The sequence below is a fragment of the Malaclemys terrapin genome, chromosome 7 (genome assembly GCF_027887155.1).
Source record: "Malaclemys terrapin pileata isolate rMalTer1 chromosome 7, rMalTer1.hap1, whole genome shotgun sequence".
Lineage (NCBI taxonomy): Eukaryota > Metazoa > Chordata > Testudines > Emydidae > Malaclemys > Malaclemys terrapin.
The window spans coordinates 123,158,388-123,175,861 of record NC_071511.1 but is presented as its reverse complement, the minus strand read 5'-3'; the positions used below and the strand labels follow the sequence as shown (position 1 = coordinate 123,175,861).

At 45.1% G+C, this 17,474-nt stretch overlaps 1 protein-coding gene across 3 annotated transcripts in view; it reads left to right on the top strand.

The window, feature by feature from the left end:
• Positions 1-17,474, top strand: part of NEURL1 (neuralized E3 ubiquitin protein ligase 1) — a 316,430-nt gene that overhangs the window by 230,197 nt on the left and 68,759 nt on the right. For all 3 annotated transcript variants that reach the window (XM_054033381.1, XM_054033382.1, XM_054033383.1), the window contains exon 3: positions 3,379-3,700. In XM_054033381.1, coding sequence (XP_053889356.1) covers positions 3,379-3,700 — 322 coding nt within the window. The remainder of the gene's footprint in view (positions 1-3,378; positions 3,701-17,474) is intronic.

The following is a 17,474-nucleotide window of genomic DNA, read 5'->3' as shown; positions in this document are numbered from 1 at the left end:
CGGGGCAATACAAGGAAATAATGAGATAATACCGCTCAGCATGACAGGCAGTGCTGTCAGCGCACCAGCAGCCTAACCCTAGTCTAGGTTTATTTTTTTTGTAGGCATCACAGCAAAGGAGAGTTTTAAGGAGAGATTTCACAGAGGGGAATATGGTCACTTTGCCTATGTTTTCAGGGAGCTCCTCCCAAGCATGAGGGGCAGCATGTGAGAAAGCACAAAGATGCTTGCTTGAAAATGTAACTAGTGGGCAATGGAGACTGGCACCGTGGGCTGGTCAGAGGCAGGAGTGGACATCTTGATGGCTCATGAGAGATAAGTAGGATGGGGATAGGTCATGAAGGGCCTGGAAAGTGAAGACAAGCAGCTTGGTGTTTGATGTGATACAGAAAGGGGAGCCACTACAGGGATGCAAAGAGAAGGATCACATGGTCAAAGTGATGGGCCAGGAGAATGATCTTTGCAGCAATGGGAATATGAGCAGGCCAAGATTGCATCTGTCAAGATCAGAGAAGACGAGGTTGCAGAAATCCCACTTCCTCACTGGGATCAGACTGAATCACCTCCTTTGTGGCATGTGCACTGAAGGGCGACATAGATTGCTGCTTAGGGCTTCTCCTGGAGGCAGGAGCGGCGCCAGGGGTTTTGCCGCCCTAGGCGGCAGTGCTTCTCCACAGTAATCGGCGGCAGCTCCTCCTCTGAAGCTGCATTCTCGGCGGCGGGCGTCCTTCTGCTCTGGGTCTTCGGGGCACTCTGGCGGTGGGTCCTGGAGCGAGTGAAGGACCCGCCGCTGAAGACCTGGAGCGGAAGAAGCCCCTCGCCGCCAAAATTCTGCAGAGGGTGGAGAAATGCCGACACCCACATCCTGCTGCCCTAGGCGACCATCTAGGGTCGCCTAGTGGAAGTGCCGGCCCTGCCTGGAGGGCACCACTTCTCCTGGCCAGATATCTCTTTGCATCAAAGCCTTCAGACAAACCACATGTAGCCTGACTTGTAGTTCACATGCTGTTCCTTGCATTGAGGTCTGAAGGGGTTTAGCTATGGCTCTTTAGCGGCTGAACCACCTTTAGGGCATATCCAAAGGCTCAGAGGTTCTTCCTTTCAATTCAGATAAGACCTTAAAAGTCTGAGTCTGTCTCTGAAATATCCAAAGCTTTTGGGTCTGCAAATGTGGAGCTGAGAGCTTGGAGCTGAGTGCTTTCTGAGAGGTGCCAAGCTTCCTCATTCCAATTGAAGTCAGTAGGAAATGAGAGCACTCAACACCTCTCTGGTTCTGGCCCTTGGGTGGACAAATCCCTCACACAGGCTTCTATTCATTTCCTGCTTCCATGCAGGCTGGAAATGCAGCAGGACTGATCTAGTTACGTTGCATTTTTGGCTGGAAGCTGGGAAATGCAGAGACAAATGACCCTGACAAATTCTGAGATGGTTGGGATGGGAGATGAGAGTTAACTAATTATTTTGTTTTTGAAAAACCTCACCAAAAGTTTGCATTTTAGGCAAAGATTATGGGTCATTTCTATGTTCTGAACCAGTTCTCCTGTCCCTACTCAGGAAGCTCGATGTTTGTATTTGACAATGTATATTAGGATTTTATCTTCTATAACACACATGAAGCATTAGCGGGCAGGACTTTCATCTGTGCACTAGGGCTTTACGAACAGAGCTCCCACTGAAACTAATGGGAATTTTGCACATGAATAATCAACAAGCATAAGCAGAAAAAGTGCCTTGGGGATTGACATAAATGTGAAGAATGCCTTTGCCTTTCTGTGTCTATTTTCTGCTGAGTCCATTTCCAGCAGTCTTTTTTTTTCTTTCTTTCCCCAAACTGTCATCTCTAAGCTTTTGTGTTTTCTATGTCAGATTCTCACCAACTTCTTTTCTATGCCTCCAATCCCACAGCTCATGTTCAGGCAAAACTCCCACTGCAGGACTGAGTGAGGGACTGTGGGATTTGACCTTGTTTGCCAGATGTCATTTCAGAATTAATCCTACACCCTTCTCTGCTCCTCTAAGTCTTCTAAGAAGCCCACTAGGCAATGAATCCAGAGTTGTTCAGCAGGCCAGAGTGCCAGCAAGTGGAGATGTCCAGTGTGATGTGGATCTGTGTTCTGATGGAGCTTCTTGGAGGTGGAATCCCAGGCAGTGGGTGTGGCTGGGGCCAGAGTTAGTGGATCTGTGGAGGTGGGATGTAGGAAGCAGCAGCCCCAGACTGTGGTAGCAGTCATGGAACAACTTTACAGTCTAGGCATGGCAGATGCCTGTTCCCTCCCCAGCCCACGCCCCGTGGCCCTCCCCAGCCTGTCAAATAGGGGTGTTTGCTGAGCAGAGGATTTGGCCCATCATTAATCATTGCCTTTTTTTTTTTTTAAGCAAAAATTAGTATGTTTGGGTGTCCAGCTATGCAAATGCTTGGCAGGGTTTACACTAGTTTTCAACCCAGATACTACCTATAGTCAGCCTGTGTTGGCAACTGATTATTTGTAGGGGCTGATGAATACAAGGGGATATACTCCCCATATCGCCATATGAATATTTACTTGTGTAGCATGTGATTAGTATAAAATATTGGCAAGACACCGCAGAGCAAGTTGTACAACGAGGCCGTATTTATCTAGGTCCCAGGAGGAGTTAGGATTTGCAGTGAAATTGCTACAATAAATAATCCCAGTTTTTCAGCGACAAATGGACTTCTGTCATTTCCATTTTATATAGTTAATGTCATTAAATATGCCTTATTGCATTTTGCTGCATCCAAATCAGCTACCGTAGGGCTGTGATGTCATCCCATCTGACAAGCTAAGCAGGCGGCAGATCGTTTTTTACGTAGCTGGGAGACCTCTTAGGAGAGCCTTAAGGTGCTGTGGGAAGTAGTGATGGTTTTTCAGTAGGCAGCACTCGGCACCCTGAGTCAAGAAAGAACCAATGCCCTAGCCCAGTGCTACGGGCTGCTGGAGGCGCCATCTTTCATATGAGATGTAAAATCCTCTGACCAGAAAAGATTTGTTGGTGCTTCTGCCAAGAGTAGGTTTGCAAGGCAGAATGTAATTACCCCAGAAATGGAATTTAGTTCGCGCACCAGGGCTAATTATATCCCCCCTGTAGTTTTAACTTGATACAGTCTCTTTGACGTTATGTCTTAACCTTTTCTGCAGTCTTGCTGTGTGCTGTTACGCAGATGCCATGTCCTACCCCAGAGGTGGCCACATTTTTAGTGGTGGATTAAATTATTCTAGAACATACAGGACCCAATCCAGTGGGAGCTGAGAGCGCTCAGAACCATGCAGGAGGGCTTCAGCATGGCACGGCATGGAGCTCGTAGCCTGTAAAGTGCTATTGGAATGCAAGATGTTCTTATTGCTGTTATCTTTGCAGATAACAAAGAAGCAGTGTTGCTGGAGTGGGGCTCTCCGACTCGGATTTACTTCCAAGGATCCCTCCCGGATTAATCCTGACACATTGCCAAAGTACGCTTGCCCGGACTTGGTTTCCCAGAGTGGATTCTGGGCCAAGGCCCTGCCAGAAGAGTTTGCAAATGAAGGAAACATCATAGCATTCTGGGTGGACAAAAAGGGCCGGGTGTTTTATCGGGTCAATGACTCTGCTGCGATGTTGTTCTTCAGTGGGGTGAGGATCATGGAACCCCTGTGGGCTTTGATTGACGTGTACGGACTCACCCGTGGGGTGCAGCTATTAGGTAGGTGCCTTTCTGAAAGTGCTATTTCTTGACCTGAGTGCTTCGAGTCTACGTACTATGTTCTACAGCTAAGAAATGAGGCTGGACAAATCCCAATGATAAATTAGCCAGGTACTGTCTGTCCAGTAGATTAAAAAAAAATCCGACTCACTGTGACAAACCTGCTGCTGAGAAAGGAAAAGGTTGTTAAATTCCATCAGGGTAAATCTTACAATCTGAACCCATAATAATTAGTGTGTTTAAAGCTAAGCAAACATTTATTATAGGAGTGGGAGGGTGGGAAACAATAAATCACTAGCAACTGTCAGTAAATAAAGGAATTTCTGCCAAGAGAACTTGCACCAATGAAACTACATCGCTGCACGTGCTGCAGTGTGGAATGTACCTTATAAAACTTCCTCTGTCGTATTTGCTTTCCCAGTTATGGGGCGGGGAAATGCATTTTATTGCTAATGTGTAATTCTTTTTCTGATGGCAATACCATGATTCTCTGGGTGGGTAAGTGGGAGACTTATAGCTTATGCTCCAGCCACATATTCTGGGATAAGCAGTTGTTATGTAGTGGAAAACATCGTTTTCAAAATAGCTCAGAGGAACTGGATCCATTCTCTGGACCCAAAAGATTGGAAACATGGTTGGGGGTGTGGTATGAGAGGTGCCGAGCAACCTCATCTCTGAATGAATCCAGTGGGAATTGTGGAAGTTTGGCCCCCTCACAGGAGGTGATCAGGCTCCGAGTTTGCAGACCCAAGAGCTCTGGACATCCCAGCTTTGAGGGTCTTTTCTGAACAGAATGGAAGTACCTCCAAGGGTCTTGTTTCAAGAAGGAGCTAGATTAGTGAGGAACCAAAGACTCAGCAATGAAGGCCAAAGGGCATAGCAGAGAAACAGACACTAGCGCCTCAGCATATAATGCTGGCCGCTTTGTTTTCATTAGGAAAAGCGTTATGTTTTTTATCTGTGTTAACTAGCCTGTGGTAACTAACATGAGGTAACATTCAAACGAAGACAGAGCGTTTGTAGTTTTAACACAAGTTAGCAGGTTAAGAAGCCTATGGAGAAGCCTAGGGTTTGCCCTGCTAACTTGTGGAAAACTACAAACTGCCTCCACTGGGATTTTACCTTGCGTTAGTTACCTTGTGTTGGCTAATATGTGGTAAGAACATGCCCTTGATGCTAGTGAAGACACACCCTCGGTGTTTAGTCAACCCTGTTTCTGACAGCTCAGCCTGCTTCCTGCATCACTTGTTGCTACTAAATCAGGGTGGCAATACTGGCTGTAGTGATGTACCGCTGTATGGAAGCTAACACTGCATTCAAGATGCAAAGGGCTTGTTTACACAGTGGGGTAATGTGCTTTACAGGGGATTGCTAAAGTGCACTAATGTGTTCCACGTTGATTGGTCTGTGTAATAGACCCTGTTGGTGTGCACTAAAAGTTCCCTAGTGCACTTGAATGTAGTGCTGTTTCAAACAGCACCAACAGTGTCTACACCACATTATCCCACCATGTAGACAAACCTAAAGAAACTCATAGCTCTAGGATCAAACTATGCGCACCATCTCCTTAAAAATAAAAAAAACCCAAACCCTCAGACTGCACAAGCAGGATGCATTAAGGCATCTCTAGGCAGCACTTCGCTTTGCCTCAAGAGTGGAAGGATTTATCGTTCGTTGTGAATCTGCTTGTGCACCCGTGTCACATGAACTGAAGTTGGGCCAAGAAAGCGGTGATTGGATCTGGAGCTGAGGGTTCAGATACGAGGTAGTTTAGAAGTAGCACCAAAATCTCACAAGCTGTTCACTTGAGATTTTGTCCCCCAGAGGCCATCCCGGAGTGGATGCTTGCTAAGGTCAGCCACATCCCTCACTCCAAGCTAGACATTTGTTTTCAAAATACCCAGAGTGATGATCTCACATTCTGTGTTTCCCCTGTATTCTGCCTTACCCTTTTCACCATCTCTTTTTGCCTTTGAATGCCCTCAAAGGGTGAGAGCCTTTGCCTTTGCCTTTGCCTTTGCCAACCAGTGATCCATCCCTGGTGGGGCCAGCTCTGCTGTGCACGTGCCTCCAAGATTCTAATTCAGGCTTTTGCTGACACAAACCCTTCGAATGAAATAGGCTGCTTCCGAGTTTATGCAGTTGGCTCAGTGCTCAGAAATATATTTATAGCACGTTGCAGCAGACTTCAGCGGGCTTTAATCCCAACAACTGTGCTGAAACGTCTGAGTCTTGATTCCCCACTGTGCAGCACTAGAACGCATGCAGCACCTAAAGTCTTGCAACCTACCATCTCTGTATACCCACTGCAGATCTTACATGCTATTTTAATACAGGCATCTAAACACATACTACAGGCCAAACTTCTCCAAAGTTCAAGGGAGCTGAGATATGGAGCTTTTGATTTGGAGACTCAGTTCTATCTTTAATATGACCTAGCCACAAATTGGGGGCAGGATTTGCCCTTCTGTGTCTCACAGAGGTCCCACTGGAGTTAGTGGAAGCCAGGTGTGTACACTGAAGGGAAGAAATTGGCCTGTAAGATTCTTGTAGACTTTAAGGTCAGAAGGGACCATCATGATCATCTAGTCTGACCTGCACATTGCAGGCAACAGCATCTCACCCACCCACTCCTGTAATAGACCCCTAACCTCTGGCTGAATTACTCAAGTCCTCAAACCATGGTTTAAAGACTTCAAGTGACAGAGAGTTCACCATTTACAGTAGTTTAAACCTGCAAGTGACCCATGCCTCATGCTGCAGAGGAAGGTGAACCCCCCACAGGGTATCTGCCAATCTGACCCGGGGGAAATTCCTTCTTGATCCCAAATCTTTTTTCCAAAAAGAATATTTGCTGTAGAATGCCTTTGTCGGTGTGCCTCAGGGCAGGTAGAAGACCTACCCCATTATTTATGTTGGAATTTATATTTCCAGTTAAGGTCAATATTGCTCTGCATATTTTCTGCCTTTTTCTACGACCTCTCAAAAAACAGAATATTTGTTAGGAACTGATAATGTGTCTGTGAGCTGAGCAGTTGCCCTATTTGCGTGGCCAGCCAATAATATAAGGAAAAGCCAGTGGTGCAGTAGTTATATATGATTAATACTTTATATTCTTTTTAATCCTTCTTTATCTGTATGTTAACATTTTATTTGGATTTCGTTTTCTGTTTTACTGTAATACATTTTGGTTTTGCACATGGGCATAAAGCTAAGTCGCTACTAAATAACTTGACTCAGCTGACTGATCTAGAACTGCAGTAGAATTACAGATGATGCAGGTAAACGACCAGGAGCATAGCCCTGGGAGTGCAATAGCCGCTGTTCTGTCGCTATGTGGCCCGAGAAAGAGGAATCCATTCCACCCCAAGTATGGCAGAATTCCCTGTACAGGGGAGAGGATTTGGCCAACAGCAGGGCCGGCTGTAGCTTTTTTGCCGCCCCTGGCAAAAAAAAAGAGGCGGCCGGACTGCCAAAGCAAAAAAAACCCAAAAAGAAACAGCAGCCGCAGGGAGCGCGTGGAGGGCAGTCAAGGCCACTTGCAGGGGGGTGAAGGGCGGCACCCGCACACTCCCTCTGCCCGTGGGCAGCCAGGCCTGCAGTCCGCTTGCAGCCGGGCGAGAGGGGCTCCCCCCTCTGGCCTTGGGGTGCCTCTCCCAGCCGGGTAGGCTCCAAGGGGGCTGACACAGGCAGCGCTGGCTGGGGTCTGCGACCTCCGTGTGGGGCTGGCATTGCAGCGTGGCTCGGCACAGTGCAAACAGCGCCAGGATCAGTGGGGCCCGCCCCTCCGGTGCCCGCCGGGCCACCGCAGAACTGTCCCTGCCACCGCTGCCCACCGGGCCGCCGCAGAACCCTCCCTCCTTCCGGTGCCTGCCGGGCCACCGTAGAACCGTCCCTGCCACCGCTGCCTGCCGGGCTGCGGCAGAACCCTCCCTCCCTGCCTCTGCTGCCCGCCGGGCCGCCGCAGAACTCTCTCTCCTTCCAGTGCCCGGGGGCTGCAGGAGGTGCTGGCTCAGCCACTCCTTTAAAGGCGGCTCGGCCGGGCCGGGCTCAGAGCAGCGCGGGAGGCGGAGGCCGGTGCAGGCGGCGGGGAGTGGCGCGTCCTGGGGAGCCCGGTGGCACGATGAGCAGCGGGGATCACTAGTTCCTGCCCCCCCGGGCCGTGGTCCGTGCCCCTTCAGGGCTGGGCTGGCAGCCCCAAGATTGGCCGGAATGCCGCCCCTTAGAATGTGCCGCTCCAGGCACGTGCTTTCTCGTCTGGTGCCTGGAGCCGGCCCTGGTCAACAGAGTTTCCAGCCCAGCCAAAACCAGGATGTACTTGAAGTCTCATGAGAGCACCTTTCCCAGGGATAATCTAACTTTGCCAAGACTAGCTTTTAACATCTGAACAGCACTGGTCTGTTTTCACAACGTGCCACCACGTAGCTGAATGACTGTTTTTCATTTTCAGTCAGATGCCTTCTTATTTATCATCCATTTGCCCAGATAAATGTTGTTGTTTTTCCCCCCAGGATGGAATTTAACCTGCAAAATTGCACTTGCCCAAGGCTCAGGTTAGGAACAAATCAGTCCTGCATCAGTGCGAGGTCCCAGCTTTGCAGTGGAACACACAACATTTGCTTCCACCCCCAGAGAGTTACAATGTAATGTTGTTATTTATGGCCCAACCAAAATTGGGTCCCCAGCATGTTAGGCACTGTACACACACGCCGTGAGACAGTCCCTGCTTGAAAGGGTCACACATCTAAATAGACAAGACAGCCGAGAGGTGGCAGGGGACGGAAGCACAGAGAGGTGAAATGACTTGCTGGAGCTCACACAACAGGTTTGTCGAGCAGGCATTACAACCGACTGCGTCCCTCTAGGGCTGCCAGCCTTCCATCACTCCCTCTACCAGAATGTCCTCTCCAAGCACATCACACCATGACAAACATCCACAAGTAACCCTGCTAGGAGATGGCAGTTTGGTAAAGGTGTGAGGTACAGGGAGTATTGAGGGAGACAGCGTTAAGGCTGCAGTATAAGGTAGTTATGGTCATGGTAAAGTCTGTGTCTGTGGATGAAAGAGAAGAGGGTACGTTAGGTCACTTAACTTTTCGTTTCCTTGCTCTTGTGCCTTTGAGTCAGGTATGTTATATCTGTAGCAATCCTAACTGCTTCAAACCCATTTTCTTTATATTACTATATTAGGTACGTGTACTGGTATATGCCTTACATAAAAGTGTGATTGTATATGTGTTCTTCTAGCATTATATATAGCTAGAAGCAAGTGCTGTGTATCACATTATTTGGGAATCAGCACTGGAAAGGAGAAAGATCCTTGTAACAAGGTTCTGTTAGCAGCTATAAACAGAGGGGCGTTAGCACCCTGATCACTTCAATAACACAGTTATTAGTTAGTGTATAGTTAGCATAGGCAGGAGCGAGGCAGTCTGATTGGATCTGAAGGGTTAGTAAGGATCAGCTGCACCTGTAGGGAATTTGATGAGTTAATGAGGTAATTAGCGCACCAGCTGGCTAGCTAGGAGAAGAATGCAAGTAGTATAAAAGGCTGAGCAAGAAGAAGGCCCTGTCTATCTGTTGCTACATTGTGTGAGTGGAAGCAAGAAATAATAATAATTAATGAAGAGGCGTAGTGAAGGTAGCTGGTAGTGCATGTGTGTTGTTTAATTACCAGGAGGACTTACCAGCCAAGATGCCTGGGGCTGAAGGAGGAACCTGCTTACAATCCTATTTTGAGCTTTCTACCTATGTATGTCCACACGGTATAAAACCTTAACATTTGAACTGGTCTGTGATGGAAAGTTGCCCATTGTGGGCCTCAGGCCAGTGTAAATTTATGGAGGGGAATTAGTCATTTTGTAAGAGAGGAAGGAAAACATCTTCTTTTTTTTAATCACAGGCTAACTTTTAAACAAATTAATTCCAGTTGTAGCAAATTGCTCCAGGATTTGGGATGTTAGAATAAATCCTGAGTGAGATGGGTTAATGGGTGGAATGCAGGTGACATGGTTAAAGTTGTGTGATAAATGTCATTTATTACATGGGTCTGCAATTTTATCACATGGGTATTACTAACATGTATATGCGGTGTGCGTGAGTGTATGTAAAACACATTTTCTTTCTTCAGCACCCCCAGGAATCAGTTTCTGTTAATATCCTAACCTAGACAAATCATTGCTCTTCTTATGTTGGCTCACAATAAACGAGGTATTTGGCTAATTGAACATAAATGCAGTATATTTTTATAGTGTATTATGTGAAAAAAGGAGCCATGAATAATTTAACTTCCCTGAAGATTGGGGCGATCTCATATAAAAGAATAATATGTGTTTAACCAGAGTCCTAGCTAATGAAAGGAAAATATACACCACCTGCAAACAGTCAATTGTCTCTATTGTTCTGCATCTGCTAAGGAGATAGAGAATTTAAATTGCTCATAAAGTTTTATTGTCTGTATGTGGTTGTCTCTGACAGCTCCAGGAAGTTCTCTAACATGGTTTAAAATGTGACCCCAGTTTAATAAATAACTCATCTGTTCCTGTTTTAATCAAACCCACTTTGCATGAAGGCCTCTGGAGGGACATTCATTTTTCTGTGATAGGGGGTCCAGAGTTTCACCTGAGGGCCAGTGCCTTCAGTATCCTAAAACTTATCTGCTCTCTCTCTCTCTGTGTGCGTATGAGATATGACCCCCGGAGGCTGTTGCTTCTAACAGGCCAGAGCCCGGTTGTGCTGCTCTTTACTGGCTCTGTGAATGCCTGGGGTTTCAGTTTCCATTAGTTTTGAATGCAGCCATTTTTATTGAGGACCATCTTTGTGGCTATGTGACAGAGTGCTGGATGTCAGCCATTGTACCAGCACTCTGATCACATGCCAAATTGATAGATTGGAGATGGGTGGGAGAGAGCTATGACCCATTTAATTAACCCATTAGCCCAGAAAGTAGAAAAGGCACAAGAAGGAAGTGCTTAAGGGGGAAGAGACGGGCTGGTGGGCTTTTAAGAGCTGGAGCCAGGAGAGCTCTAAGGAGTCCATGCCAGTGGAAATACAGAGCTGCACAAGTTTGTAAGGGTGGTAGAAAGAACACTGTAAATAAATTGCACCAAGTGTTTGACCAGAAGATGCTCTCTGAGTGATGTGTGGCTAGAAAAGAGATGGGAGCAGGACGATGGCTTGTCAGCCTAGCACTGTGCAATACTTAGAGAAAGATAAGTCTGGTCTCTGCTCCAATGAGCTTACAATCCAAGTGCCTGATCCTGCATGTCTTCTGTGTGTACTGCTCACATTGGCTTCAATGGAGCTCTGCTATTGAGAGTTTCAGGGTTTGCCATTCAGTTGGATAGGTTAGAACATTTCAGATGCAGAATACACTGAGGTCTCCAATGGAACAACACTATTGACTTTAATGGATGTAGGGTAAGGCGCTGAATGACTGGGTGGTGTAGAGATCACAGGGATCGTCTTTATTTAGGGCCATATTCTGCCCTTTTCACTTTGCAAATATTCCCATTGCTTTCAGTGGAACTACTCCTAGGGTAAGCTAAGGTGTTGTTAAGTGTGAGAAAGTGTGACAGGAGCTGGCACATAATGAATTGTAGACAGAGTTTTTAGTAAATGAGCATTCCCCTGTAATGTATTCAACACAAATATTGCGTGGTGGTGGTATGTAGGAACCTGGAAGTGAAGGGGACAGTGGATAAAAGTGAAACTGACTGGTTTGTTTTATGTGTCCAAACTGAGAGAAATGCAGAAATTAACCAAGCAGCATAACTGGTGGAAAAATAAATTCAGCATTTTAAAACTGTCTGTCTCAGCTCAGAACATCCAAGGTGTTGTGTCTTACATGAGAAATAATGTTGTCTTTTTTTAAATAAGATTTTTAACTTTGTCTCAAAGTACAAGGAAATATTATGTGTGTGTGTGTGTGTGTTTAGTAGCTCAGAGATTCTGACGCAATGTTCATGGACACTAGAATAAGAACTGAGATAGGTCTCCATGTTTCATAACAGTTCTAAGTGGTGTGGCTATTTCAAGGAAGGAGAATTGTTTAACCCTGGTCTACATGTAAAGTTAAATGTTTTGGGTAAGAAGATGACTTTTTTTTTTTTTTACTGAAATAGTTGTAATGGTTAAAAGACTAGTGTGGACACAGTTATACCAATATAAAGGTGCCTTATACCTGTTAGCTAATTCCCCTTGTTGTACTGGAATAAGCTATACCAGTATACACATTTTTACACTGGAATAACTGTGTCCACATGAGGTGGTTATACTGTTTTAACTATACTGATATAGTTAAAGACGTACACATTTCTGGTGTAGATAAGACCTTTGAAAATAAGAGAGGGAATGTGATGCTGGAAGGGGACATGTATCTAGCAAATACTGGCTACTAAAGAGAGATTACAAAGAGTTACTTTCTTTGGCAGAAAACTTGGTGTTTTGAATTGAACCATAAGGGTGGTGCTGAATATTAGGATAAGATATTTCTACCATTGTTAAGGAGAAAAATACATCTTCCTAACTGGTGATTATGTAATGTACAATTTAGTCTATTTCCTTTTGGACTACATGATTGCTATTATAATTCCACATACAATGCGGAAGTCTATAAAAGGGTTGAAAGTGAATATCCCTGTATAGGAATTAATCTTTGCAATCTACCTTAAAAGGCCATGCACTATTTAGTAAAGAAGTTTAACCTCTGCAGCAAGGGAGATTTAAGTTAGATATTAGGGAAAACTTTCTAAATATTAGGATAGTTAAACCCAGGTTGTGGAATCCCCATCCTTGGAAGTTTTTAAGAGCATATTAGACAAATGCCTGTCAGGGATGATCTAAGAGCTGGTCTACACTACCACCTAAGTCTATGTAACTTACAGTGGTGTGAAAATGACACTCCCCCGGGTGAAATAAGCTACCGGTACATCAACTTAAAGTGGTGTCCACACTGCCATGTCGGTGGGAGATGCTCTCCTGGAGACTGGAGGCTGCCGGACCTATTCCCAGGGCTCCTCTCACAGCCGTGGCTGCAGGCGCCACTCCTGGGGATCCGTCCATCAGCCCTGTGCCGGGTGATCCGGCTGTGGGCCCTGGGCCCCACCCATGCCCCCAGCTTTGGCCCCCTTACCCCTGTCTGTGTTCCCCCCTCCTGGAGCTATGGCCCCACTCCTGGTCCTGGCTCGGGGGGCATGGGCAAGGGGGGTGAGAGGTAAAAAGTTTGGGGACCACTGCCCTGAATGTACTTAATCCTCTTCAATCCAGGGGCATGGACTGGATGACCTCTTGAGGTGCCTTCCAGCCCTACACTTCTATGATTCTAACTTGTCCAAAGCCAAGAATTTACTCCTGTTCAGTTCACAGTGAAGCTTGCCAAAAACAAACCAAAGGATCCCAAAGAAAAATTACCACCATATATACAATTAAAAGTGAGATGAGTTCTGTATCCAGAGTGAGTGAGAAATATGGGGGCAGGCATAAATATGCATTGTTTTAATCCTGCAATTCCAGCCGCTCCAGTTGTGGAGGTTCTTGTTCCCTAAGCCTGTATGACAGATGACAGCTAAACAAGGCAGGTTCCAAAAAACTAAACAGGCAGTCTATACAGTATATGTCGGCTGACCTTAGACAGTATGTCGTCATTTCAGCACCTGGTATCACAGCTGTTGAGTATACTTTCTATATTAGTACAAAGTAAATGTGTTTATCACCCCTGTGTATCTGTACTGTAATTTTTTTTATACCTACTGAAAACATGAATGTTGGCTTTTTCTACCACACCAGCCATAACCTTGAAAAGTGAGGCTCTCTCTCAAACTGCATCCATTTTGTTCCTCCAAACTTTACAAGCTAATCCATTGTCACTTGGCCAAGTCTCGAGGCCTGGTTCTGCTTTCAACTATACCGATGTAAATTCAGGGTGACTTTCTGACTTCAGTGGAATCACTCTGGATTTACAGTGGTACAAATGAGAGCAGAATCTGACCCTGAGTTTGTATTCAGTCAAAACTGCTGTTTGGCCGGATTCTGAGCGCCTGCAATTCCCACTGCCTGCCTCTTGGCCTAGCCTAAAAAGGCTATTCAGACATGCTGAACCAGTTGTGATTCAAGGAACCACCAAGGCGTGTTTCCCTCCCATGTATCAATGGTATGACCACCTTGTGAGTGAGAAGAGAAGCCACTTCCCAGGAGTGTGCAATGCATGCAGGGCCACAACTGGTCACAAGGGGGTGAAAGTGCAGCTTGCACAGCTCTCTATCAGCTGTAGACCAAAAACATTTCATTAAGGACCTGCACATACTAATGTCCATGGGAAAACTCCCATTGACTTCAGTAGAAACAGGATTGAGTCAAAAACAAACACTGTCAGTCTCTATAAAGTGAGAGGAGCGGGGTGGCATCCTGCCTGGGTCCTGCACCTAGTACGTTGTGCTGCTTTCTGAGATACTGCAGTCCTATCCAGCTAGGTTGAAACCATGCTAACAATACAGTAGTTGCCAGGTTATGGCATGTTTTTCAGAAGAAAAAAATTCTTGTCCACATCACTCAGGGAAAATTGTACTTGAATCCTACCACATTTAAACAGCATTGTAATCAGGATTGCAAACCTAGGCTTGGTCTACACTAAACCCCCAAATCGAACTAAGGTACGCAACTTCAGCTACGTGAATAACGTAGCTGAAGTCAACATACCTTAGTTCGAACTTACCGCCGTCCAGACGCGGCAGGCAGGCTCCCCTGTCGACTCCGCGTACTCCTCGCGGCGAGCAGGATTACCGGAGTCGACGGGGAGCACTTCTGAGTTCGATTTATCGCGTCCAGACTAGACGCGATAAGTCGAACCCAGAAGTTCGATTGCCTGCCGCCGAACCAGCGCGGTAAGTATAGACAAGCCCTTAGTATTTCAAACTGTGCTGTGACGAGGCCTTAAACCAAAGCATAGGCTAGAATTACTTTTTTCTTTTACTCTAAATGAATGAATCAGTTGGGATTTTATGACCCAAAATATTCACTCTGTCCATCAACCATAAGTGGCTCCATTGTGATTTGTGAGAAGTACAGCTCATTCTATTCTGGGTTTCTATATAAATAATATTGTGAGACTTAGGACTTGTCTAGATAGAAATTGCCTGGACTTGACTTAAGTTAGTTAAAAAACTGAACAAGTGCAGCCTGGTGTGTAGACCAGGCCTTAGTTTGATGTCTCCTGTCTTTGGACCTAATTGTGCCCCCATTGAAGTCAATAGGAATTTTGCCATTGACTTTGAAAGCAAGACCTAGCCTTTATGAACATAAAATCTCAAGTCCTGCCTCCAGGTATATTAGAAGCTTTCAGATGGCATCATAAAGATTTTCTTTTTCTCACCATCCATCTCATATTCACTGATTACTTTTAGTCATGATCTTCTGCCAGTTTTCTATATTTCCCCATTGTATTTTTGCCACCCCATCTTAAAAAAGAATGGAAAAGGTACAGAGAACAGCAACACAAATTTAGGGGTATGGAACAGCTACCGTATGAGGAAAAATTTAAAAAGATGGAATATTAAGCTTAGAAAAGAGATGACTAAGGGGGGGCTATGATAGAGGTCTATAAAATCATAAATGGGGTGGAGAAAGTGAATAAGGAAGAATTATTTACCCCTTCACATAACACAAGAATTAGGGGTCATGAATAGGCAGCAGGTTTACAACAAACATAAGGAAGTCTTTCTTTACACAACGCACAGTTGACCTGTGGAACTTATTGCCAGGGGATGTTGTGAAAGCCGAAAGAATTAGATGAGTTCATGGAGGGTAAATCCATCAATGGCTATTAGCCAAGATGATCCGGGATGCAACTCCATGCTCTGGGTGTCTCTACACCTCTGTCTGCCAGAAGCTGGGATTGGATGATGGGGGATGGATCACTTGATAATTGCTCTGTTCTGTTCATTCCCTCTGGGGCACCTGGCATTGGCCAGTGTCAGAAGAAAGGATACTGGGCTAGAAGGACCATTGGTCTGACCCAGTGTGGCCGTTCTTGTGTTCTCATACAGCAGGGTAGGTGTGCATATCACTTCACAAATAAGACCTGGGCCTGATAATCCTACTGTTGATTGCACTAGTTTTATGCCACTATAACCCCACTAATTCCTGATTTATGCTGATCTCAATGAGATCAGAACTGGGCCTATAGTTTCTGCTCCAAAAAAGTTCATTTTTTCTGCTCATTTCCCACCTTCTCTAACACCTACCAGCACCAACAACCATTGTTCTCCAAAGTCTTTCCAGATCCACTGTTTGTTTAACTTAGAGTACATTCCAACTGATGCTGGTGCGTGCTGAGATCTTCCTGTGTGGTTCTGAGAGCCCCCAACTCCTGATGGTGATTGGGAGATTCAGGCCCTACACTCTTCCCTATTGTTCCTAATGTGCTCTTCTGCCAAGCTTACATTTCCCCCATTTATTTTGTGACGTACAATAAAAATAATATCCTGGGTATCAACATGTACCGTGTAAGTGCTGCTGCTCATTGTTATGGAAATTATTAAAAGGACATTGTTAACATAACTCTCAGTTTAAAAAACATTTCCTCAGAGATGGCTTTGTTACTAATAACATCTCCAGATTATTAAAACAAAAAGAATATCAGGTTTACATTTTACCTTCATGCTCTTCATTTTGTATTGTATTTTATTTATTTTGCATTTCACTCAATCTTGAGCAGTGAAACTAGACTGGTTTGTTTAATTTTTTCTTATAGTCATTTTCAATTTCTGTTTCTCATGTACCATCATAATTCTGGTTTTATTTGGGTCTCAGATACATTTAAAAATAAGGCATTTCTATTTCTGTCGGCTTGTTTAAAAAAAAAAAAAAAGAGAGGAAAAAAAAAAAAGCTAGTAAATTTTGAGCATGTAACTAAGAATATAGGATTTGGCAGATCAGAACAGATTGTTGGCCCATGAAATCCAATATTCTACCTCTTGACAATGGCCAGCACCTGAAGTTTCAGAAGAAGGTGAAGACCTCATATTATGCACCTAATGGTCCCTTCTCTTTAAGAACAGTTAAGTATCTTCAAAAAATAAATTATAAAATGTTTAAATGTCCTACTTTCTTTTAATAGGAAGAGAGCCTTTGGAATCAAATAATCCTTCCCCCATGTCTGCATTATGTCAACACAGACTGTAGTACTTTTAATACAGGGCCTTGCCTGAATCCTTCAGGTTTGTTTTACAGCTGTGCACTTTCAACTCTCTTGGCAGTCCAGGGAAGCTGAGAGCACCCAGCACCTTGTGGGATGTGCCTACAGTGCTTATCAGAACCAGGAGGAGGATGGTGTGATAAATGCATTTCCATAGCTAATTACGTCTCTACCCCCATTTGATGGAGTTATATTTTCCTTCTCATTTCACACACTTTTTCTGTCACCTATTAGCAGCAGCTGCAGGCAGGCATCCTCCAAGGTCTGTTCACATACGTCAGGTGAACTGGTTTTGTTAACCCAGAATGTTTGTAGTGAAAACATGTTTGCAAGTAAAAAAAATCCCTGTCCCTTTCTGTTCCTGATTCCAAACCTGTTCTGATCTGGCTGCAACTAGCCAAATATCTCCATGAACCTGAGTATATGTCTGTGCATGTGGCTGGCCTTGATGTTACCTTCCTTATGAAAAATCTTATTCATAGATTCTAGGACTGGAAGGGACCTCGAGAGGTCATTGAGTCCAGTCTCCTGCCCCCATGGCAGGACCCAATACTGTCTAGACCATCCCAGATAGACATTTAT